This window comes from Amphiprion ocellaris, chromosome 6 (genome assembly GCF_022539595.1).
Source record: "Amphiprion ocellaris isolate individual 3 ecotype Okinawa chromosome 6, ASM2253959v1, whole genome shotgun sequence".
NCBI classification, from domain to species: Eukaryota; Metazoa; Chordata; class Actinopteri; family Pomacentridae; genus Amphiprion; species Amphiprion ocellaris.
This window is the reverse complement of record NC_072771.1, coordinates 28,864,349-28,889,579: the sequence shown is the minus strand read 5'-3', so window position 1 is coordinate 28,889,579 and position 25,231 is coordinate 28,864,349. Positions and strand designations below refer to the sequence as shown.

General features: G+C 39.5%; 1 protein-coding gene across 1 annotated transcript in view; it reads left to right on the top strand.

The window, feature by feature from the left end:
* The window catches only part of pde4d (phosphodiesterase 4D, cAMP-specific), a 193,660-nt gene that overhangs the window by 13,512 nt on the left and 154,917 nt on the right, over positions 1-25,231 (top strand). The window contains exons 2-3 of the mRNA XM_035943275.2: positions 5,042-5,142; positions 23,214-23,452. Of these exons, the coding sequence (XP_035799168.2) occupies positions 5,098-5,142; positions 23,214-23,452 (284 nt within the window). The 5' untranslated portion in view covers positions 5,042-5,097. The remainder of the gene's footprint in view (positions 1-5,041; positions 5,143-23,213; positions 23,453-25,231) is intronic.

The window sequence follows — 25,231 nt, the reverse complement described above, 5'->3', positions numbered from 1 at the left end:
AGGGCTCCAGTGGTTTGATTGTAGCTGATTTATGTGTTGAACTGATTGCTGCGGCGGGTAATAGTTGCCCTCGGTGTAAAGGACAGGACAAGGTCAGCCAAACCACTGCAGCAACCTCTCAAGGTCTCATACACAGAGGTTTCCCTCCACATGGGTTGCGGCACTTCTTTTCTGTTTTTACTATCATGCCTATTAATCGCAGCTCCACTTGGAGGAGCCACTGCTATATGCTTCAGTGAGTCAGTGGGTGGAGAGACACTGAGGACCCAGGCTTCACTCCTGTTCATTTATTTTTCCGTGCACGAGCCCATCTTACTTCAAAAGTGGTTCAACAGTGATCTTAAAGCTGCAATCAGTGACCAAAACACAATTACTAAATCAATAGAATAATGATTTGTGTTGCCGTCATTGGATAAGTGAAGGAACTCCACGAAGCTGAAAATCCACTGGAGTGGACGGCTGAGAAACGAGACTAATAATTGGATGGTACATGGGGAGCTTTTAGCGAGCCTCACACAAGTGTCACTGCCTATTTAGTCTGAAAACACTGATGCAGCTTGTAATGGGTTGTAATTTGTTTTAATTTGTAGAATCTAAGATGGAGCTTTGTGACCGCTTTGACTGATTTGTTTACTGATTGTGCAACTTTTGCATTTGCCACCTCAGCTTGAATGTTAATGTCAGTGACGGGGGATCTTCCAGTGGCTTTTCTCCAAAAAATATTAGCTTAAGAAATTGAACAAAAAGCGTACTTTATTAATGAGGTCTACACAGCTCTGCCTACAAAGGGAATGAAAGTGACTGGCTATTTCAACAGAGCCACAGTGGCGGCTCATCTCAGCTGATTGAATGGCCACAATAAAAGCCCTGAGATACTTTTGAGCGATTATTCAATAAGCAGCTGTGGGAGCTCAGCAAGAGAAAAGAGACGTTTCACACACAGCAGCTGAAATTTGGAGCACATTAGACAGCCATGACCTTCTGCTGCTCGGGGAGGAGAAGCCATAGCTCAGCTCATTTTTGCCCACTCGCCTAATGTGATCATACAGGATAAACCTTCGTCGCTCTCCTAAAGGTGGCAGGAAGTTAATTGAAAAAGCGATCAGAGGATGTATCAGAGGGACAAGGGAAGAAATAGCAACTGCATAGGACCAGTTTTCATATGTGGATCTCTAGTGGGGGATATGGAAGTCTAATCATGCCTCATGTAACTAATGCTTGAGCCCAGGCAGAAATCAACCTCCTGCGGTTGCATTGTAGGCACATGCCCTGCTATATACGTCCATCATACACACACAGACACACAAACAACACAAGCTTGTTGCCTTTAAAACTGCAGCAGTTTTAAAGAAAATCTGTTTTAATGCACAAACACTTGTGCTGCTGACTGACAGGTCTCAGTAGATTTTCAGTAAAATGTGACTGAGTGTGTCATGTGACAGGCTATTGAGTCTAAAAATGAGTTTGTGCCAGAGGGAGTGCACACATGCATGAACAATCTCCACAACCCAGTTCAGACTCCTGCCGAGGCAGTCACTGGCTTCAGTTTTAGTTGAGTTTTACATGTTGGAATACTTTTTATCCTCTAAATGCTGCTTTCAGGAGAATGCATAACAAGGTGAATAATAATAGCTGGCTGCGATGAGGAGTACAGTGTTGTTTGTCTTTCTATTTCTCCCTCTGGGTTCTTATCTGAGCCATGTCTCCTGTTGATCCAGTTTTTTTTTTAGCTAAATTAGCCTCATGCTTTCAAGGCTAAAATTCTTCATATTACTTTGGAGAAATCATCAGATATAGGCTCTAGGCTCATGCCAGAGAGACCGTGGGAGATGGAAACAGGAAAAATGTATTAAATGAATTTTAACTGCTGCTTCTATTTAATTCAGGCCACAATAGACCTGTGGTTGACGTCGAGCTACAATGAATAATTGCGAAGTTGTAAAGTCGATGCAGAGTATTATGAGCAGACCTAAATGAGTAAACAAGGTGCAGTAAGACTCGAGATCTTGACTGATGAACTGTCAACTGCATGAGCATGTTTTGGAAAGTTTGAATTACTCTGTCAATTAGTTTTCTCAGCACTGCCAGTCTGTGCAGAATGCTACATACAAGCAGAGACGAGCTGCACTGACAGATAAATAACTATTTACTTGTTCCAAACTGCAGTCTTCGAATAAATTCAAAATAATTGACTGGGTTTTCCAGACAGGCACTAATGGGAACTGAAGTACAATTGTGTAGGGTGTATCAAGTACAAGATCGTGGAGAAGATTATGCAGACACCATAATCACAGGAACTTGCAAAATTGTAAAATTAATGACTGCAGAGGCATAGCGAAATAAGATTCTAAGAAATGCTTAGAAAATTTACACATCTTGCATTTTTGCTGTGATAGGGAAGTTGATTTATACAGGCTTGATCAAAACCAGAGATAATAAAAACATAATGCAACAAAAGGAAACTGTGGAAAAACCTACATGGAGACAAATCCCTTATTATTCCAGATGCTTTAACTGTGGTTAGGTGCTCCATTGCAGTTAACAATGTGCCGAATGAAAGCAATGAGCATAGGTCAAGGCTGTGGTTTGCCCCGAGGTTATCTTGTGCTCTGTATGTGTGATTATTTGCCATGTGTGCTTTATGCGATAAAATGCCTTGAGATTTGTTTCATGTAGCTTTTAATAGATTACATTGCTGTGGATATTTGGAATGTCGCTCAGTCTGAAAAGGCGCTGTTTTCATTAGCAAAGCTGAAGGTGTAAATGCAGAGAATTTCCAGCGCACTGCAGAAAGAAGAATTGCTGTGAAATAAAAAAAAAAAACCTGTAAATTCTCCATGTTGAATGCCACTTAAACAGATGGAAAGCATGCTAAAAAAAGAATATAAGTTATTTATTGCCAAACAATATATCAACGCCTGTACACTGCATGCTGGAAGCAGTGCATATGTTTGGTTTATATTAAGTATCGACCGATATGGGATTTTCAGGGCCAATGCCGATTATTGATAATCAAGAAAGGCCGATAACTGATATTTGGAACTGATACACATTAAATGTAATATTTTAACAGCATGTGGTGGAAGATAACCTGTCATTCATAACTAGACTTATTTGTTAATAAGGATGACTTAAACTAAAAATGTAAAATAGAAAGGGGAGGGATTAAATCAGGATGCTCTGTTCTGTTTATGTGGGATCGACTGAGATTGATCAGTTTATCAGTCACGTCTCCTCTATTTTCTTCATCTTGCACTGCTCTATCACTTTTATTGCCCACTCAGCCCAGATCTTAAAGCATTATTACTCAGTTAGTTTGTAGCTGCCTTCTAACTTAACTGCTAGCTGTTAGCATAGCCTTAGCAACTGTGAAAGAAGCTAATTTCCTGGTCTGTGGCAATGGCTTGTGTTCCTTGTTCAGTTTTTGCAGTCTCTCCTTGAAAGACATATCTGAGACCACAGAGTGACAACAGAAAGAGAGAGGAGGCTTGATCAGACCTGAAGCAGAACGTTTAATTCATCAATAATTTACAGATAATCGGAAAAAGGCCGCCACTGATAATCGATCTATTACTCGTTTACGTACAGTGTTATCCACATAGCATTCTCTAGTACAGAATATTTTTCATGATGAAAAAAAGATTTATTTATCCCATAGGCAACATCATGCAAAGCCTGTGCACCATTTTTGACCAGTTCCTCTCCTCAGAGCCCAGTTGATGAAGAATGCCCGTCCAACTCTAGATTTCTATTTTTCTGTCTGTGGTACTTAACAGATCATCCCTGTCACTCTACATGCATTTAGTAGAGCTTGGGTTTAGTGGAGAATAATGTGTGACCTGTTTGGCTGATCTCTCATTCAGAGTACATTCAGTGCTGCTGCTGAGCCCTGGTAGATGGGAATAGAGGGGGAGCTGCTGTTGTTTCTGGGCTCATGGACCATGGAAATGAAGGATTATATAGTAAATGGCCAGTGACATGCAGGTGTTTGTGTTGTTGGAACAGACTGATAAACCTTCATTGGTCATGAGTGTGGAACACAATACCAAGGAAGTTGTGCCAGGAAAAATAGTATTCAGGGGCTGCACATACGCATCCACACTGAACCTGATAGATCTATAGACAGGAAGGCAAGCGTTGTTCTAAAAAGCAAAGCAAAATGAGGATTCCTGAATTGTCTGCTGTCTGTCATGATGCTTCTTGAAGGATGATAACAAGAAGAGGTGACAGGAATACTAAAACACACATAGACTGTGTATATGCAGCAATCAAACTACGCCAGGATTTGATTATTTATTTCTCTGAAATTTTACAGGATTTTCTACATGTGTCACAACACTTTACACTCTGGGAATGTTTCTTAAGAGTCGTTTCAGCACAACTGGTGTCTTGGGTAAAAGTGTGAGAGAGAAGAGGAAAAGAAGGAAGAAGGGAGAGAAGGAAGCAGGTGTAGGCTCTGGGTTATAGCCCAGGTAAATAGAATAGGGTTGTGTAACTCTGGCTGATAATTCACTGACCTTTACCTTTTACACACTAATGCATTCTAATAGGCCTTTGGATCCCAGCATGTCTCCTCTCCAACCAACACAAAGATGCATTATGTTCAGCCATCACCACACACACACACACACACACACACACACACACACACACACACACACACACACACACACACACGCACACACACACACATATATATACATGCATGCATGAGTACCTGGTTTTCTAGGAGATCAAAGCTTTCATATTCTCAAACCACAAGGCTCCTGGGAGGTGGAAGAACTTCAGCCTGTCGAAAAAGAGCTGTCATTCTTGAAAATAATAAACAACAATCCCTAAAAACTCCACACTGTACATATGAATTCCTCAGAGTTACCCCCCACCCCCCGTTAATTCAAAACATTAAAGAAGAAATTTTAAGCTATAAAAAAAGCTGAACTTTAGATTTAAATTTCTCACCTTTACAGACTGAGAATTGAGTTTGGATGCATACAAATGTTGAATAAATGAGATTTATGGAATCACTTTTTCTTTTTGCTAGCTAACTCTCAAAGTGTGAGTCTGTGGGACTGAGGCCTGCCAAAGGTGGCCCGCACCATGCAAAAGAATGACCGGTCCGGGGACGACAGCCAGCGGGACAGCGTGAGTGAAGACCACTTTTAATATTTGTCTTTATTTTCCCTCTTCATACAGCAAAGTCATTATTATGTCGTTGGTCGCACACAGTTGTACATGTAATAGTATAAAAGTCTGGATTGATGTGTATTTACACGATTGTATGTCTTATGGTTGTTGTGATTCTGATTGTGTCTCCATCAACCATCTACACCAGTTTTGCTTATTAACTGGGACACATACAGCAAATGTGATATGATTTAAATTCAGAACAGACTTGAGATTATGCCTGAACTCACCCTTACCCCGTATCATTTCTTTTTCATTGACACACTGTCTGACAATATGTAGTATAAACCAGAAATGCAAGCTTGTTGCCTCTGCAAAGAATCTTACATGAAGCAAAATTGAACTAGAAGTCAGCCGCAGTTAGCTCTAAGTATTAGCTTTATAAACAGCATTTTTAGTGCTTTTTTCATGTGTGATACAGGTAACACTGAAGATAAAATCATTTTTTTGTTTTGTTGTTAATTATACAATGATTTAAGGTCTGTGCTTTCTATCAAACAACACTTATACACCTTGTTCCCGTGTCTGTTTTTATACGCTGGAAGACAAACCAAATGAAATAAGCAGTCAACATCACAGCTGAGCAGAACTACCTTGAAGCTGCAACCTACCGTCTCAAAAACACATAATCAAACAGACAGGGTTTCACACTTTACAAACCAAAAGAATTAAGCTTTCTGTATTGTTATTCTTCTTGAGAATCTATTTCCAGTTTAAACATGTAGGACTGAAGTACGCCAATATAAACTTGCTGTTCTGTAGTGCAGAGTAGATTTACAGTGTTTAAGCAGAGTCGTGGGTAAGCTGGTGTGCTTGAACTGCAGTGAGGGGCAGAGAGGTGGGTGGAGAAAGAGGTTGGGACTTCATAGATCTGCACATTCTAGAGTACTTATAGTTAAACCATTTCAATGCACAAGTGATTTTATGGATTTGTAATTGGTTACCTGCTGATGAGTTTTAAGCGGTTTGACTTTAATTTAGCGTTCTTTCAGACGAGTCATTAAAAAGAACTTTTGTTGTTTAAGTTTTTGGGGCCATGTTTTATTTGTCTAACTTGTGGACTCTCACAAGGTCTTGATATCGCACAAGAATCCAGTTTTCCAGGGTTCAATGCACTTGTTGGCACAGCTACAGGTTTGTTTCTGGTGTGAAAACAATTGAAGTTAGTCTGTGACAGACGATGATAGATGGTTCATCCAGTCACCTGCCAAGCATTTTTAAAAATAATTTTCCTTTTCTGAACATTATTTTGGCATATCAGATTATATATTTGCAGAGCTTGGGACAGGAGAAGATCTTTACTTGCAGTTTACTGTAAAATGTAAAAAGTAAAAAAATTGTTTTCACTACTGCAATCATCCTGCAGTCATGACTGATGATTATTCTCATTTTCAGTTAATCTGATCATTGTGTTCTTCAGGAAGTAATTGTTTGCTCTATAAATGTCAAAGAATAGCAAAATCTTAAATTTCTCAAACTTTATTTTGTCCTTTCCAAAGAAAAAACATCTTGTTTGCTATCACATATGACAAGAAGAAAAACCTCACAACTGAGAAGACGAAACTAGAGAATACTTGCCATTTTTGCATTTACTATTATTATTAATTTTAATTGTTGCCAATTAATTTTTCTCTTTAGCAACTAATTGGCTAAACTGTTTGTTGCATCACAAACCAAGTAACAGAACACAAATAACAAACCCTCTCAAGTCTATGATATGGTCGTTGCAACGAGATATGCACACACATGCTTGACAAGCACACATGATAAACAGCAATTTGACTGATTTAACCTTTTCTTTAGGTATCTTTGTTGTAGAGTATTAAACACTCAACAATGATCAATTTATTGCACTATGTTACACAAATGCTACATAAGTTCAGAGCGGGTATTTTCATAGCATCACGTATTTTCGTCATCGCCCATCCCCCACAACAGCTACGCTACCATCTAAACCGAGGATATCTGGCCTCTTAGAAGATGCTGTCAGAGTTTTGTGCAAGCTGTCCATCACCCACCACTATCCATCTGGATTTAATAGGCAGGTTCCTGGAAATCTGCACACGCAAGAGAGGTCAGAGATGCTGTGTTCAACTAGCAATGGAGCTTGGATAGAGCAGTGGCAGACACAGCCAGGCTTTCCCTCCTGTGCATGAATAAAATATTCAATCGTACTCTATGGCTGTTGACCTTGGGTTCGAATTCAAACGTAAGGTCTCTGTGCAAATCTGTCAGATCGGCTGACGATGAGAAAAAAATACACTGAATATGTAGATGAAGCATTTCTCATAAAAAAAAGATTCTAAATTTGCCTCATGGTTCACGTCTCTTGGTGAATTATAGTGAAAGATGAGACAGAAGTGTCAAAATGGTCATTACAGCCTCATGCATATAGGTTCTCACACATTTCCACGCTGTCTTGGTGTGTATATTGTAAAGAAATACTGTCTGTTCTGCAGTTCACATGCATGGATGTGTATTTCTGTAAAAAATGTGTATTTCTGCATTGAAGTCTGGACTGTAATCTTCACTTCACTCCAAGGTAAAATCTGATGCCAATGCTGATAAGCTGTCTTTATCTCCTATGGGGGAAAAATTAAATCCAGAGGTCACCAGTAAAATAACACACAAAAGCACGATTGCCTGCAAGGCAGGCTTCTCAAACTGATTCATAACATTAAAAGCATGTTGTCCCATTGGCATAATATTAAAAAAGGACTGCATAAAAATAAAGGCTTATTGGAAAAAATAGGAGAGCAACAGGAGAAAATGACCTTTAAAATGGAATAAAACCACTACTAATGGTACAAAATCTGATTGATGTTCACATTTTCCGTCTCTGAGGAGGCTGTAAAATTGTACATTACTAAAAAACATGGGAAAAATTATAGAATTTTTAATTTCTTGCCTCCCTTCCCATGTTAGTAGTGGGAAAACACTGTGAAGTGAGTGCTGTGATTAAATTAAATATAACTGAGAGATATGTATGAAATTCGTAAGTAGGTACAGTGAGGGATATGGCAAGATGAGCAGTAGTATGTGTCAGATGTGGCCGTGATTAACATCTTCATGAATTAAAAGCAGAGTAGAAGAGCAGCAGGTCACTGGGTTGGAGAAGAGAGATGAGAAGTGTTGAGAGAGAAATGGGTGGGACATCAGGAGCGAACAGGTAATTAGAGAAAAGAGAGCAGAGGTGGTGGTGGGGAGGGAGGCTGAGGTTAAGACAAGAAGCGAATGTGAAAAAACAAACGGACGGCAGATGAGATGCTCGCTCATCATCCTGAGGTAGAGCAGGGACACAGGCTCAGCACTGATGAATACGTTTTTGCTAGGCTCTCGGGGACTGTCCAATCAGGCCGTGCCATTGATGAATAGTCATGAGTCACCTTATCAGCGTCACCATGGTTACGCAGATGTGACTGTGGCCCTGCGAATGCGATGAGGGAATAGAAATGGGCCAAACGCTGCTCCGTCTCCTTCCCGCGTACATCTTGATCACCAATTAGAGCCCAGCAAGGGAGCATCCAGGCCATGTGTTTGTTTCAAGGATAAAGTGAAGCCGGTTTTGAGTGATGTGAATGGACAAAAGGAGATAGTGAGGAGGACGGCTTGAGATTTAATGTGTATGAGGGGGAAAGAGGGACGCAGATCTTGAATCGGGTTGAATTTTTCGATGACTTACAATCACATTAATCACCAGTGAAGCCCGCTGACACGCAGCACGTGCAGGTGAAGTCTGGAGTCAGGAGGAGAGGGGAAGTGGATGACAAGATATTTAATGAAAAGAGCTGGGAAATTAGATTGAACAGGATCAGGGGAGGGGAACATTATAAGAGAAGCGGAAAAGTGGCTGAAGGATGTGCAGGGCAAGAGACAGCTGCAGGAGATGAAATGAAGAAAATGGACAACAATATAATGGAATAAAGGGCCAGGACGACATATAATGACTAATATAATTCCTTGTCCTCTTCCATGGACACCTCATGAAAAGCAACAACCTCTTTGAAGTGGAGCTTGATAAGATGATCAATAAGTATAAGCTGGCAAAAAGTCACTGCTCCAGCTCTTAACACTTCTGGATTTAGAGGCTCATTACAAATAGGTACCACTTATCTACAATATTTTTATTGTCTCGGCTCAGGGAGGAAGGGCACTATGTCTTTCCTCTTAATCCATCTTCCACTAATTCTTCACTCAAATGAGCATTTTACTGCACAACACACAGCAGAGGTCACTGACACAGTAAACCTGATAAAAGCAGCTTTCTTATCACCGATTTGTCTGGCCAAGTGCAAACAATGTTAATTGTTTTTGCGCCACCGCTTATCTACCTGCTTATTTATACATGAGGAAGTCGAGCAATCTACTGCATATTTGAAACATGTAATTAGATTAGCAGCTCCATGCAAAGGGATTGAAGCACTCAGCGAAAGTATACCTTTTTTTTTCCCTTTAAGCCTGCCAAAACTTGACTAGGGTAAATTTGTGTTAACTATCTAATTTCCACGTACTTGTCAGGGTCCAGCAGCCTCCTTTGTTGTCTATGTGGAGCCTGCACTTAAATGTAGCATCATCACCTATGCACATTTGTAGAGAGTTAGGCAGGACTGATATTTATTTAGTCTTCCACACCGTGTGTAAAGAAACATTACCGCCTTCTCACCGTTCTCATTTCACAGCCTGTTGACTGCGTTTGAAGTGTGATTAATCTTGCATAAGATGTTTGGCAGTGTGCTACTTCCGGATGTGGGGTTGATGCATGAAGAGAGGTGTGTGAACGCCGCCAGGGAGGGTAGACACAGAGGATGCATGCAGTGATGAATCTGCCATGCTGTTAGTGTCAAAGTTTACCTCGATTCAATTCACGGATGACACATACACCGTGTTTTCCTCCCACAAAACAATCCAGACGGCAATGCTTTATCTTCAGAAGAGCTTTATTGTTTGTAGATACAACACACTACAATTGGATTCTGCTTCATCTGTCTATATTACGACACAGAGACCCTGACCCTCTGCACAGACAAGGAAAATACAGTAAATGTGTTATGAGTTTTAAGTAACTTCAACCCATCAGCCAAGTGTAAGTGTAATCCAGCTTTTCTGTCTGCATCTGCTGCACAAGTTTTGCCTTCCCTATAGGCTTGGGGCATTTCCAGGGTATTTTATCTTATTTCGTTGTGCACAGACCACATCATCACAGAGCCATGCCTGAAGCCAGGGAAGACTAGGTCTTGTCGCTGCCGGCCATTTATTCTCCTGCCTCGGGCTACTAGATAGGGGTTCTTTGAAACAAATGGATTCATCTGCCTCACCTCCAATATGACACTTGAATACACTGCTTTTGCTTCTTTATCACCTGTCCTGCTAGTTTTCTCCGAATAATCTGTTCTTACATCTCATTTTTCTCACTTTTGCCGTTGTGATAGATATGGAACAAGAGGATATATCGCTGTCGCATCCTCTGTGAAACTGGAATTTTTGCAACCTTGTTAGAGGCACATATTGTCACACATGTGCAGTATCACATCAGCGTGAAAATTTACATATTTATTCAAATTGCACAGTCCAATCAGTGATGCCAATATAAACAGAAATGTTCCTTGACAGAAAAAAGAAGGGAAAAAAATGTTGCATGTCTTCATCTACGCCACAAATGTCTAAGAATAGCAAGACAATTTGCATACAACAGTAGCAGCAAGATACCTAGCAGAGACGAGGAGATCTTCGATATCAACCCCCAACTGAAGTGAACTATGTACTACTGTGTAAAAGGACGAGTGATTGAATGTAGCATTAGTGCTACATGTGGTGCAGCTGCATGAACAATCTGTATTTCACACGACAAATGGGATGAAAATAATGTTGTCTGATGAATGATGGATAATCCAGATGTTTATTGAATCCCAGGAGATTGAAATAATTTACTGCCACTTTTAATAAAAACAACTCTGTTGGGTTTAGTGTGTTGTAATAATAATAATAATAATAATAATAATAATAATAATAATAATAATAATAATAATAATAAAACATTTAGTAGTCTGTCTTTTGGTAATATTACAAATCTACAACACATGCAAAAAAAAAAAAATAAAAAATTGACTGAAAATTGTTGTCCAAGTCTAGTAGGAGTTGATATGTTTTATTTATTGCTCTTACTTGTGCATCTACTTGTAACATTGTTGCTAGCCATTGCATATAATCAAGTCAAAGTAATGTAGAGTGTATATAAGGTTTATTGAAGTTCTGTATAACATAACATTGTAAGAAAAGAAACCCAGAATGACAATCAAATCAAATCCAAAATACCATAACCTGGTAGTTTATATAATAAATAACACTCTTCTTGGGCTGGATTATATACCTGATTGCAGAAGTAGGTCTTTAGCAAGGATTTAAAAGCACCCAATGTTGGGACAGATCTCATTCAAAGTGGTAAATAGTTCAAAAGCAACTAAAAATGTGCAAGATTTTAGAACCACTGGGATCATTTGATTAGAATCAGAATCAGCTTTAATGGCCAAGTACGTACACAACATACAAGGAATTTGGTTTCAGCTGTTGGTGACACCCTAGGAATAAGGAGAGAGAATAATAAAATAACTGCTGAAAGAAGAATAGAAAAAAATGGTAGTAATAAAAAGAAAAAAGTATATACAGATATTTACACATATGAAAATAATATATAAACACAGTGATGCAAAAATTATAATTGCTACTGTGACAATACAGTGCAAAAAGCAGAGAATACTGTTCTTAGCGCAAAAATAAAAAAAGAGTGTATTGTACAGGTGTGGAGGAATGGCTAAGTTGCTCCCATGCATGGACACCATGGACCACAATATTAAGCTACATCTGGTGTTTCACTCTGTCAGTAACACAGACAGAAACCTGCAGTGAAGCTGTGAGCACTGTGTACTGTGGAAGATGAACTGAGCTAATTTTATTACCCCACAGGATATCGTGTTTTATAGCTGCGTGATGAAGGGGTATAAAATGCACACCCTGGTCGTAAATACCAGTATCTCTCACCATGGAGCGACAGATAAACCTGCGTTGTTGCACCGAGCCTTCCAGTAAGTTAGTACGTACCATGCAAACGTGAGCAATGGATTCACCCAAATTTATCAGGTTGTGCACTCACTTTAGCGCCAGTGCTATACACATAGAAGGAGGGCAAGCAGACAGAAAAGGAATGTTATCGATAAAGTGCAGATAAAACCTTCTTGTTTCTACTTTCCTGCAGTGTTGGCTTCTTTAAAACTGAGAGCTGCCTATATACTGTCAGAGAAATGTGAAGACCAAATTGTTTTTCTAAACAGGTGATTTATTGCATCTCTTTCAATCTCAATCTGTTTTCCCATCATCTCTCTCTCTCTCTTCCTCTCTTTGTGTTAACTTCTCTCCACTTCTGTCACTCATCTCATCGCCCCTGGGCTTTACCCAGAATCCGTTTAAGATTCATTCTGTGATAAAATCAATTGCTAAATTCAGAGTGCAGAGATGAATGATGGTACTGACGGTGAAGAATTGCACATACTGAGCAGAGTGCAGGCTGCCCTCTGGCTTGAAATTCTAACGGTGCATTCCTGTATTCTAATCCAGGCCTAGAAGCAGTTCATGATCACAGCCATTTTGTTAAGTAGCTTATAACAAAACCACTCTGCTGAGATTATGAAGTGTTAGGGGCTGCGTGACCCCATTCAAGATCAAATACCTGCTTTTTAGGGGGAGAAATTTTGAATCAGTCTTATCTCTGAATGTTTAATGAGTTATCATACTTTATTATAACGTCATCACAAACTGACACGGTGATGACATTTTTTCTAATCGAGGTAGAGAGGGAATGCCCGTCAGCTCGCCTCAGGTAATGCTCAGACTTTCTCAGCAGATGGTGTTGGTAGGATAAACTGCAAACGGGTAAAGAAAGCTGCATCCGGGAAGAGAGTTCCTCCAGACTATGTGTGCTGCATACTGATAATATAACAGCATTATTTTTCTATGATTTTTTTTCCTCGTATGAGCATAATTATCATAAAGAGAAAGAAAAGGTGTAAGAGCTGATGTCCAGATGCTGTTTCCACTGTGCACAAATCGTAAAGCCAAGCAACACCAGTCTGATTTTTGTTGCCATCTTCATCTCTCCAAAAGGTCAACAGAAAAAAAAGTGCCAATGAAAAATTCAGTTTATGAAAAAGTGATGGCTTCCTGTTTGTTGTGGCCTAATTGACATGAATTGGCTCATAAATCATGCACGCGAGTGAGAGTCACTTTAAAATGATCCCCATGTGATGCAGTTTGATCCCAACTGATGTAGATTGGAAATGGAAGTGAGCAATAAACAGAAATGCCTCATGTTTGATGCACGGCAGGGCCATTAAAATAGACCAGTCGGGACGAATCCATATCATCTGGCTCGATCACAACATGAGAGGACAGGACTTAATTAGCATGAAAGCAATGTAATATAATAAAGGAAAGCATGGCCTCCCCTCAGTCTTTACATGAATAAATGAGAGCTGCCTTAAACCTTAAAGGAGCCAATATTGAACCACCTGCATATCTAAGAAGCCTCACATCAAAGACTACAACCCCCGGCAGAAAAGGTGGTGAATTGTTTTTTGTCAAATAAATTCAGATTCACATACATTTTTAACAATATCCATAATAAAAGCATAAATCAAAGCAGGGAGTGAGCTGTGATTGTCAATTTGTACTACATATTGATGTGCTGATGTGATCAAAGTTTCCTCAGGCTGTTTTAACAAACTTTTCCACTACCAGGTTTCTACTTGTCTGTCCTCAAAGTAACTCTTTTCTGTCAGATTTTCCTGCAAGGCCGCACAAACACATGTAAACCGAGGTTCGAGTCAGAACATGACCCATTTTGCATTGATTTTTCTACTCCCTCTGCCACCAAAACCAAATTAAGTGAATTAAGTACTTTTTCACCATGACAAAAGGAGGGTATCACTCTGCCGCAAAGCTGAGTTATTGACCTGAAGTGCTACTTCATCTATGACATTAATAATTGTAAGTCTCCGAAGAAATATCGATTTGCTATGGAATTATTTTTTTTTTTTGCTGAAAAAAGCAAATTCCCCATCAATGCACAGCTACCTGAACCTCCCAAATCAAATATTTGAACACTCACTAAATGTATTACTACTGTTTAGCTGTGGTTGGGTCGCTACTTTGCTATGCTAAACTGACTGCTTGCAAATATTAGTATGACATGCTCACTTGCTTCATACCAAGAATAGTAACCAAGCATTACTTCTACAGCGAGGTGATCAAATCAGCCAGTGGAAACTGTAGTTTCTGCCAGAAAAATCAAGTCACCTCGAGCCATAAATGAAAAGCTGCTTTTGTCCGTCTGTGTCCTATTGTCCCAAAATTGCTATGATTTATGTGCAGCAGCACTGTTATCATAGCAAACTGAATACGTGCCATGAACTGAAAGCCTGGCAGGTGTATTAACGGAAGCTTAGGGGGCAGTTGATAATATACTAACAGAAATTTTCTTTACATAATTGCCTTGACATTTTCCCACACAATACATCATATCTGTACATATCTGTATGTAAAATCATCATGCCCTGTATATTGTCTTTGTTATATCATCATTTTCAGCCTTATTGTGCTTTTGTAATTCTTTTCCTGCTTCTTTCATGCCTCATCTGCATCTAGTAGCAGTGCCATGTAAATTTCCCTGGTGAGGGATCAATAAAGTATAACTCTTATCTTAATAGGATATTAAGGTCAGTGTAAAAACACTTAAAAATTTAATTCTGAGTCACAACACAGAAAACTACATTAGTCTGCATCCATCCAATTTTGAATGATTAAGAAAAATCACAACATTTCTAAAATTAGGTTTCAAAGGAAATAGGCCTAGCATGAAAAATAAGCAGTAATCTGTGCTCTGAAATGCTGAAGGCAGCTTTTATATTGGCACAAATGAATGGTGCTAACCATACAGAAGGGCCTGGGTTTGTTCGAACAAATCAGAACAGGTTAGATGCAAATTCACAAACCTGCACAGTAGATACAAACTGTTTTTGTCACTTTGTGGCTGTGGACTAAGTTACCTACTGTAACAAACTAAGCACACAAGGCAGATTACGCTCAATGGTGGGAATCTGCAGCTGGTGATGCTCCAATTTTTGGCAGGGTGTGAGGATGAAGGCAAAGGAAGGGAGATGTTTCAGTTTGATCTCATTTACTAGTAGTGGATTATCTCCAGTTGTCTGAAATGAAAGTTTAATAATTCACATAATTCAGTCTTTTCAAGTTTTAAGGAATTATTTTCCGACATGTGTAAAGACTTCAGAAATAAATCTCTTTACATGGGCTTTTAAGATCGTCTTTCTGCTGATTTCATAAAATCTGACCAGTCATGCTCCAACAGTTCAACTTGACCACCAATGGATTGGCATATGAAGAGCAGTGAGAGCTCAGGAGAGTAACAGCAGACCAATTAACCTTTCACTGATCCCACTTATCATAAAGAGCCACTTCAGGCCTTAGGAGAGACAGCACAAGTGAGTGGAAATGAAGGGCTGTGTGAATAATCACGATACAGTAACACACACACTCACACATGCCTGTCCGTGCTAACCTTTTGCAACTTTAACGGTCTCTTTTGTCTTGCATCTCACCCATGGTCTTTTGTTGAGACTAATTTACATATTCCTTCCATTATTGTTTTGATTTTCTTATCTTTCTTAGTTTATGATTCACGTAGGCCTTTATTTACCGTATTTTCGCGACCATAAGGCGCACTTAAAAGTCTTAAATTTTCTCCAAAATGGACGGAGCGCCTTATAATGCGGTGCGCCTTATGTGTGCACCGAGTTCCAACATCTGTAAATGTTATTGTGTGACTTTGATGAGCTCCGCTTGACTGACTGACAGCATTTCCTGCCGACACGCTGCTTATATAGAGAAAAGGCGGACGTGACAGAGGACAGCATGAGAACGTTAAAGGGGGAAGTGTGGGCGTGAAAGAAGACGCTAAAGACACGCCCCCAGTGGGTATATAGTGCCGGTATTTGCATTATGCAAAACAACATGGGTTTGGCGTCACCGTCCCTGTTGATCTGTGACTCCATGCGCGTCCATCTCACAGCCGCTGTGAAAAACCAAGTGCAGCAAATGAACTCGGAGCTTGCTATCATTCCGGGAGGCTTGACGAAGGAACTCCAACCGCTGGACATCGGTGTAAACAGGGCGTTCAAAGTGAAGTTGCGAACGGCGTGGGAGCGATGGATGACAGATGGCGAACACAGTTTTACTAAGACTGGGAGGCAGCGCCGGGCGAGTTACGCCACAATTTGTGAATGGATTGCGGATGCTTGGGCTAACGTGTCTGCTTGCACTGTTGTTCGAGCTTTCGCAAAAGCCGGCATCATTTATGAGGAGCCGCACGGCAACGAGACTGACTCTGACAATGACGAGCGGGAACCTGGCGTGTTCCATGGAGAACTAGCCCAGCTGTTCATTTCGGATACAGAAGATGAGGACTTTGATGGATTTGTGAATGAGGATTGATCAAAAAAACAACGTGAAAACATTGCTAAATACTTCAATAAAGTACAACTGAACTCAGTTTAGCTTCCGCTTCCTTTTTTAAAACACACGCTAGCATGCATGTTTTCAGCTAGTACAGGTATGTTTTACTATGTCCGCGCTCTATGATCCGGTGCGTCTTATGTATGTGTTAAATACAGAAATAGCACCCGGAACTGAGACTGCGCCTTTTAATACGGTGCGCCTTATGTATGTGTTAAATACAGAAATAGCACCTGGAACTGAGACTGCGCCTTTTAATACGGTGCGCCTTATGGTAGCGAAAATACGGTAGTTTATTCAGTTTCCTTCGATTTCCGGTATAACGTGGCAAAAATCACAGTAAAACACAAACTAACAAAATTTAGAATTCTTTACTATCAACAGTTTTTACAAAGATGATTATTTATTTAAGGTCAACACTCTCTTTTGGTGTTTATTGTGAATGTGCTAATCTTTATACGGAAAAATGTATCAGTGGAAAAACTAAAGCAATAATGAATTTTAAATGCAATTCATAAAGCGATTCAATGTGGCTTAAGTACCTCAAGAAGAGCAAATGCAACTATAACTGCCGTGCCATGTATCACTGTAAGAGAAATAAAAAGAGTGAAAGGCCATTACATAAATTGTTTACACTCTATGAAGGTGCTGTCAGAGGAGTTAATGGTTAGTACTGAGTGAACTTCATTGACTCATTAGATCTATCATCCATCTGTTTTTACTCACAGCCTGCTGAACAGTGAGGGTTAATCATGTCGGCTCCTCCGTTCCTCTCTGTAAGCCACCATCTACTGCAATGAGGCTAATACGGGTAATTATGTAGGAATGAAAAGGCTCAATGGCTTCCTGGATGAAGATTGGCATCTTGATGGATGCAGGGGTGGACTGGTGAGGGGGGAGTGGGAGGGTGGGGAGGAGGGAGTGAAGTGTTTTGGCTGTATGATGGAGGGTGAGGCAGAGCAGTCATGACAAAGGCAGAGCAGGGAGACACACAAAGACACGAGTCAGTGCTTTGAGAGATACTTCTGGGCAAATAGAGACATGGAAAACTGTAAGAGGCAGCATGTAGCATAAACTGCCAGGAAAATTCATTTGTTTGCAGTTGTAAACGTTGTTATCCTGCAGGTTGCCTCCGGCCAAGCATGCACCATTGAGCACCTCTACTTGAGCGCAGCCAGTCAATCTGCTGCATGGAATCTATTACAATGCAATAGGCAGAGAATTAATTCAGCTTCCTATATATGTAAAGTCTGTCTGTCTGTCTGATGATATCAATTTTTACTGATATCATGAAGCATTATTAGTACTCAGTTATTAGTTATTATCATGAAATCTGTTAAAATGCCACTCAGTGTAGAGCATCTGATGTGGCTGCATTGCGGAGGAAAAATGGAATAGAAGAAAATTCACTAAATTGTTACAATTTAGAATCACCAATTAGTCTCAGCTTGTTTTTGGACTGTGGGAGGAAGCCGGAGTACCCAGAGAAAAGCCACACATGCACAGGGAGAACATGCAAACTCCATGCAGAAAGAGCCCAGGCCAAGGCTGGGACGTAGCCGTGAGGTGACAGTGCTAACCACCGAGCCACTGTGCAGCCCACAATGAAGATGTGTTTCATGGAAATACCACAAATGATTCATGAACAGAAGTTACATGTCAGATGAAGTACTGGCTGCACTGGCAACAGCAATTTACAGAAGTGTTCATGTGGCCATGATATTTTGGGTACACCTTACTGCACTGTGCATTCTACGCTGTATGTAGAAATGGGAGGGCTCGGCTCTACTCCAACAAGCCTATAATGTAGCAGGTAATCACCTGTAAAAGAGCTGCGCAGAATGTAAATGTTAATGGTTGACCCTAACTTTAACAGGGAAGCCTTATTATTGATGTGAAACAAAAACTCCTCATGGTTTGCAGTAAGATTAATGGCACAGAATCAGCCTCAATTTATCAAGCTGTCTCAGTAACTCACTCTGTATGTGCGCGCTTGTGCATTCAAGTGTGTCCCGAATCTGAGATAGTCCTGGAATCACTCAATACACAAATACCTGATTACCTTGGGGCTGTCCCTAAGGACATTGTGTCTAAGAAACTACATAAAAATGGACTTCTATCTGCTGTCCAACAGAGATGTAGGGACACTTGGTGTTCACTACGAGTAAGAAAAAAAAAGAGCCTCTTTTGCTGGAAGCCATTGCAAAGGAAGCAAAATAGCAATTTGCACATTAAAAATACTAATTTGTATTAAGTAATTATTTGGTCTTTCTCAAAATGAGATTGATATCTGCATGTTTATTTTAAGGAATAAACTTTCAGGAAAACTTGGACTATAACGTGGGAGCCTTGAAGCAGTCCTGTTTTTAAAGCAAAGGCTCTGCTGCTGTCCTCACTGCAGCAGAATCAACCTCTTTGATAACCACTTAATGGTACATTGACCACCTGATGTGTTTCTTCCAGGTTAACTCGCCGCTGTAGAATGAGTTTCTGTTCTCTCACACCGGTCTCACCTCCGACAGCTCTAACAGTCTCAGCTTTCAGATGGCTCTGACCTCCTGCTGGAGTTCTTATCATCTGATTTTTTTTTTCTCCTCCTCTCTTGACATAGTGTGATGTGTCATTTTCACTTTGAGATTCCTCTTTTTCTCAGATGAGTGACTTTCTGCTTGAACTTTTGTTAAGTCTGACAATAAGCCCTCCAGTGTTTTCTTTTTTTTTTTGGTATATATGCTCTCCTACTTGACCTTTACATTTTCTTTTGCACCACATTACCACCTGCCATCACGATTTTGCTGTATACAAGCCTATTCCATATACTGTAAGACACTTGGCACAAAAGTTTAGTGAATCCCGGTTGATAAATCAAAAATATAGCCATTAATCTATAGCTTCAAGATGGGATAAAAAGCAGGAAATATTTGCAAACGGAAAACAAGAAAAAAATGTCCCTTGGGTTCTTTAATATATGAAACATGTAGCCATCTAAATAAAACGAGTCAGTGAAGGGACATAAATAAATAAACAAATGTGGAAATATGGTTTCAATATTAACAGGAAATCTTACACAAACACACTGGGAGACCATTAACAACTCATCCTGTAATTAATTATGAAGGCAGAAAATAGCAAATATGTAAGGCATGTACTAATAAAGACAGTATGTAGCCTGTTTGCATTTTGTAAAAGCAACGTTTTATTTTTGATGATGATGAGGGCCCTGCTTTTCACTACACACATGAACTCTTCCTCTTTTACATCTATTTGTCAGGAAGTACGCTACAAAAGACCAAAGGAAACGGGGAAAAAAAACATTCAAATTACAAACTTGTTACCACTGTGATGACAAAATGTGTGAACTCAAACAAAGAAACAAGCTGTGTTGTAAAATGTAGCATGTGTTGTGTTTGAAAACATTTGTCATAAGTGTGTTAGTGCCAGTTGAGATAAAATGCCGGAAAGGCACTGCTGTAACACACCGGGTTACAAAAATGTATTGGAATAGTATATGGTATAATACACATATTTTCAGAAAAAGCGTTTTCATTTGTTTGCTTGATTAGACTCGTAGACTAGATTCGATTACACCTTCCTGATGAGGAAAGTTTTAAACTTATGACCCATAGACCTTTTACATGGTGGCCATTTTGATTTGTCATAGTACAGAATGGACGGAAGGAATTAAAGGTGAAGTCTGTGATTTTGGAGAAAGAATGTTCATATTTAGCTAGCACATTTAAATAGTAAGTGTATGACAGATTTATCTCCCCTCTCGCTCTCACTGTCCTGTGTATTAGCCTGTGCATGTGCAGGAAACATTGAAATAGTACAGTGAATCACTCCGAGCCACTTTGTTTTCAATTTACACAAGGGCTGCGTCCGAACATCACGTTTTTTTCAGTGCACACACAAAGTGGTCATTTCATCTCAAATCATCGTATTTTTAGAACACCCCGACTCTGCACTGTTAGCACATACTACCTCATGCTGAACAACTGCTCTTTTATTGAACAAGATACAATGCAAACATGCTCTCACACAGTGCAATTTTATCTTGATTCTTGTTTTTGACACTAAATTCACATTTTATCTGATTTTTATTCTATTTTTTTTGTAATGGCTTTGTGCTTTTTTTGGTGTATGCATCCTGCAAATTCCAAATCCAACTGCCTTTCACTGTTGTAAAGATTCTATTCTATTCTATTCTATTCTATTCTATTCTATTCTATTCTATTCTATTCTATTCTATTCTATTCTATTCTATTCTATTCTATTCTATTCTATTCTATTCTATTCTATTCTATTCTTTTGTTCAAACATCTCTGATTTGCCTGAAAATTTTATAGCATAAAACATGCATACTGAAAAAGCTGTTAGTTTGATGTATCAAATGTTTGAGTGTTTTTTGGTTTTTTTCCAGTTGCCTGTGGAACCACTTTTACCCACATTTTTTGCTCATTGAAATTAGAGGCTATTCTGAATGACAATACCTCAGGACCTATTAAAGATAAATAGCTGAATATGTGATATTAAATTTTTTAAAAAAAAAAAGCAGACTTATGTTTGGGTGACCCTTTCAAAACTTCAGAACTCTGTTCTAGTTGGATTAGACTATCTCGCAATATTTTGTGTTTTTGTTACAACTTTTCAAACTTGCTCAGTTGGTTTTTTATTTTCGACATGCAACTACATTTGATTTATGAAATATCACTAGTTGAGTCCTGCATTACCATTTTTTTTAGTTAATGTGTGCTCAGAGATGGGACTTTTTAAAAATGGATTCAACTGTTCATATTTCATCTCACTCATAACTGGAGACTAGTTGATTTACTTGTTTCAGATTGTGAATCAATGGTTTGAGGAGAAATGACAGTGGAAATTTCAGGCTTTTATCTTTTATAGTTCCTGAGATATTGTTGTTCAAACATGTAGCCACAAATTGGAATCTGAGAAAGATTTGGCAAAAAAAAAACAAAAAAAAAACAGAACATATTTGATAAAGCAATTTATAAGTTCATGGATAACATTTTAAGTATCTATAGTTTATGATTTTAAAAAAAGTTTCAAACAAATCAGAGGTGGTCAAGCAGAAGACCCTTGGCGATTTAAAATGGAATAACCCAGAATTGACAGCTAGAAGACAGTGAGCAGAAATGAACTGAACTAAAGTTCCACTGCACTAGTGTCACCGATTCAACCTTTAATGATGGCTCGGTTCCCAGTCCCACTAAGCCGTGACAGTGAACAAGCTTGCACCTTTCCAAAGTGGAATGCAGCTGTCATTAATACACCTGTAATTCCTGAACCATGACAGGACAAAATGCCTTCCATTAAAAGAGTCTATTGTTCATATAAAACTAGTATTCGTACGAAATTAAACACTGCACTGCAATAAGAATGCTCGTTTTAGGAGTTTCTAGGCTCTTGAGCCCCACTGGAGCAAGCTCATTAGTAGCAGCATGTTATTCATATGGAAAATCCATCCAGATCCCTTATAGAATTCAATGATAAACTCTTGGCCCCGTGGTGTTTTCCCGCGTAGACGCTTATATGCAGTCAGTTGCCAGTGTTATTGAGTACACCTTGCTAAAACTAATGCACTCTAAGAGAACCGTCCTGCAATAAATTCTACAATGCTGAAGGTTATAATCAGTTTTAAATAAAACTTTGGAGAGTTGTTGCTTAAACTTTCAGTTTGTGCTGCTATTGCAGTATACTGACTGGAATTTCTATTATTTTGCCCACCCCATTTATATCAAGGATTAGGATTTATTGCAGGACTGTTGAAGGAGACCATATTAGGTTTAGCCAGGTGTAGCTAATAACTGTAGTTTCTATCACAAGAACTGGTAGTGAATTTGAATGGAACTGTGCTTCAATAATCTTATTTTTGAAAAGCACAAAAGCAGAAGCACAAAGAAGTTTCTTGACTGACAAACTGTTAAGCGAAAACTTGAGAGAGGTGCTTGATTGAAAGTGTGGTTATGAAAATCTTTAGGAATCATTCTCCTCTATGTGCTAAGTGTCACATAGTTTAAGTTGAGACAGCTGGATGTTATTTAATGGACTTTTCATTTCATTCTCATTTACTTGGAACAGATCAGCTAAAATTGTGCGACAACAGACAACAGAACCTTTGATGGACATAAATACATAAGACATGTCAGTGAATTTTGTACAGACTGAACCATTTCTTTGTCATTTCACTGCTTACACTTAGCTGCTACTATGACTGTAAACTCTCTTTAATCTCTCTCTTCTCTTTCTGACCCTCAAACCCATTGTTTAAGATCCTTTTTTCACAGTTATTCTTTCCCTTTCATTTTGCTTCTTCTGTTAAATCCCTGTCAGGATCATTTGTGTTATGTGTAAAGAATTTCTCAGTGCTTTCTTATTTTGATTCGCACTATCGCTTCGTTGAAGTCAGGTATCAATTACCCCTCTCCCACCAGGTGTCCGATGATTCTTCAGACTCCCCAGAGCCGGGCCCAGTCACCTGCATGGAGCCCTTCATGGTGCGGAGGCTTTCCTGCAGGACAGTCCAGCTGCCTCCTTTGGCCTTCAGACAGGCAGAGCAGTACTACTGTGATCGCAAGCCAGAGCCAGACACGGTTACAGTCCCGCCACGACCCACAACACTGCCACTACGCACTCCGCCACTTATCGCCATCACCTCAGCTGACGCTAGCAGGTAGGATGATGCCTTTTCCCTGACAAAACGCTGGGTGATAAGAATGATGAGTGAGTAAAGTACAGTGGTTTTATGGATCGGTATCAGTAGCAGATTTCTGAAGTAACGTCGGACTTTGCATACAGGTTTAAATCAATGCATTTAAAAAAGTATTGGTGCTTATGCACTGCTCATCAGATATTAAATATTACTTGTTTGCTTATTTATTATGATTGCAGCAATTTGCCAAAGCATGCCACTTAATGACTGGGACTTTTTTTGGTAGGTTTCACTTTGTACTCACTTTTATCCAAAGCGAGTACATCTGTGAGGAGATGCAACACAAGCAAGGATCTAGTCAGGAGAAAACAACCTAGATAAGTGCTATAAAACAAGTTCAACTGCGATAACAGGACTGTGGTACTTACAGGCAGTGCAGATGTAATAGGATTTTTATTTTTTGCAGTCTGTCAAGTGCAAAGTGTTCAGTGAAGAGCTGGGGTTTTAGTCTTTTCTTAAAGCCCTTTACTGCTAACTATCAGTAGCACCTGTTGATGAGGGGGACCAAATGACAACACTGAGCACAAAATGGCTCAGAAGTTGTGTTTTGACAACAATATTATCCATAAAAAAAACAAAAACATTTTTTGCGACTGCAGTTATGTAATGGAAATATGCAGCGGCAGTGAGGACATCAGCCATTATTTTATAATTAGAGTAACACTTGTATTGAGCCCTGCCACATTAAGAAGAGAGAGGATCCAGATTTTTTTCCAATAAAATGTTGTAACTGTTGAATTCTGCCAAAGGCAAACATATCTCACAGGAAAAGAGCCAAAGCAGTTTAACAGTTTGTCATTCAGCAGTGTTTTTGTGATTTTGAAAAAGTCGATATATTCCTTGCAAATTAGGCAGAATTGAGGTGACTAGTCAAGAACTAGACATCTGTATATGCTTGAGTCTGAAAGTTTGAGGCCACATAAAGTCAGATCTTTTGTATGAACCTTGCAATAATCAGAATGCTTGACAGTTTAGAAACATGTCATCAGAACTAAGGAAGTGTCAGAAGTCATTCTCAGCATCAAATCATGGGTATACTGAAGGGTTCCAAGGAGGCAGTTTATGGTACCCCAAAATGCTTTGTGTTGTAATCAGTTGTGTTCAAAGCTCAACAAACACAGGAAAAAGTGAGCGCGCCATGAGAGGATCAATACATCAGGCTTTGTTCACTGAGAACTCGTAAAGCAACATCACAGACACAGAATTGACTAAATAAACAACGTCAAACTCCAATCAGCAAAGTACTGTGAGAAGAAGGATGTCTCGTACTCATCTCGTATCGGAGCCACTTCTCAGGAGGGGAAACGAGGCCAAACGCTTCGGGTGGGCGAAGACATACCAGCATTTCTCAGTGGTTGACTGGGGAAAAAAAGTCCTGTTTACTGAAGAAGCCAAGTCTGAGATTTATAGCAGTAACAGAAGGGTGTGTGTTAGGAGGCGGACAGGAAGGAGAATGATACTGCAGTTTACCAAACCCACAGTGAAACATGGAGGTGGGATTATTCAAGTCTACGGGTGTTTTGCTTCCCTGGAGTTGGACATCTGAACTGAATCAGCTTCACCCTGACCAAGGAGAGGTAACACTCCAATTCACAGAAATATGGTGTACTCTCTGATTTGGATGTCTGTGGAGAAGGATTCATACTACAGCAGGATAACAAGCCCAAGTACACTTCAGAGCTTTGAAGAAATACTTGACTACCAAAGAAGTCAAAGGAGTCATGACTGTTATGGACTTTC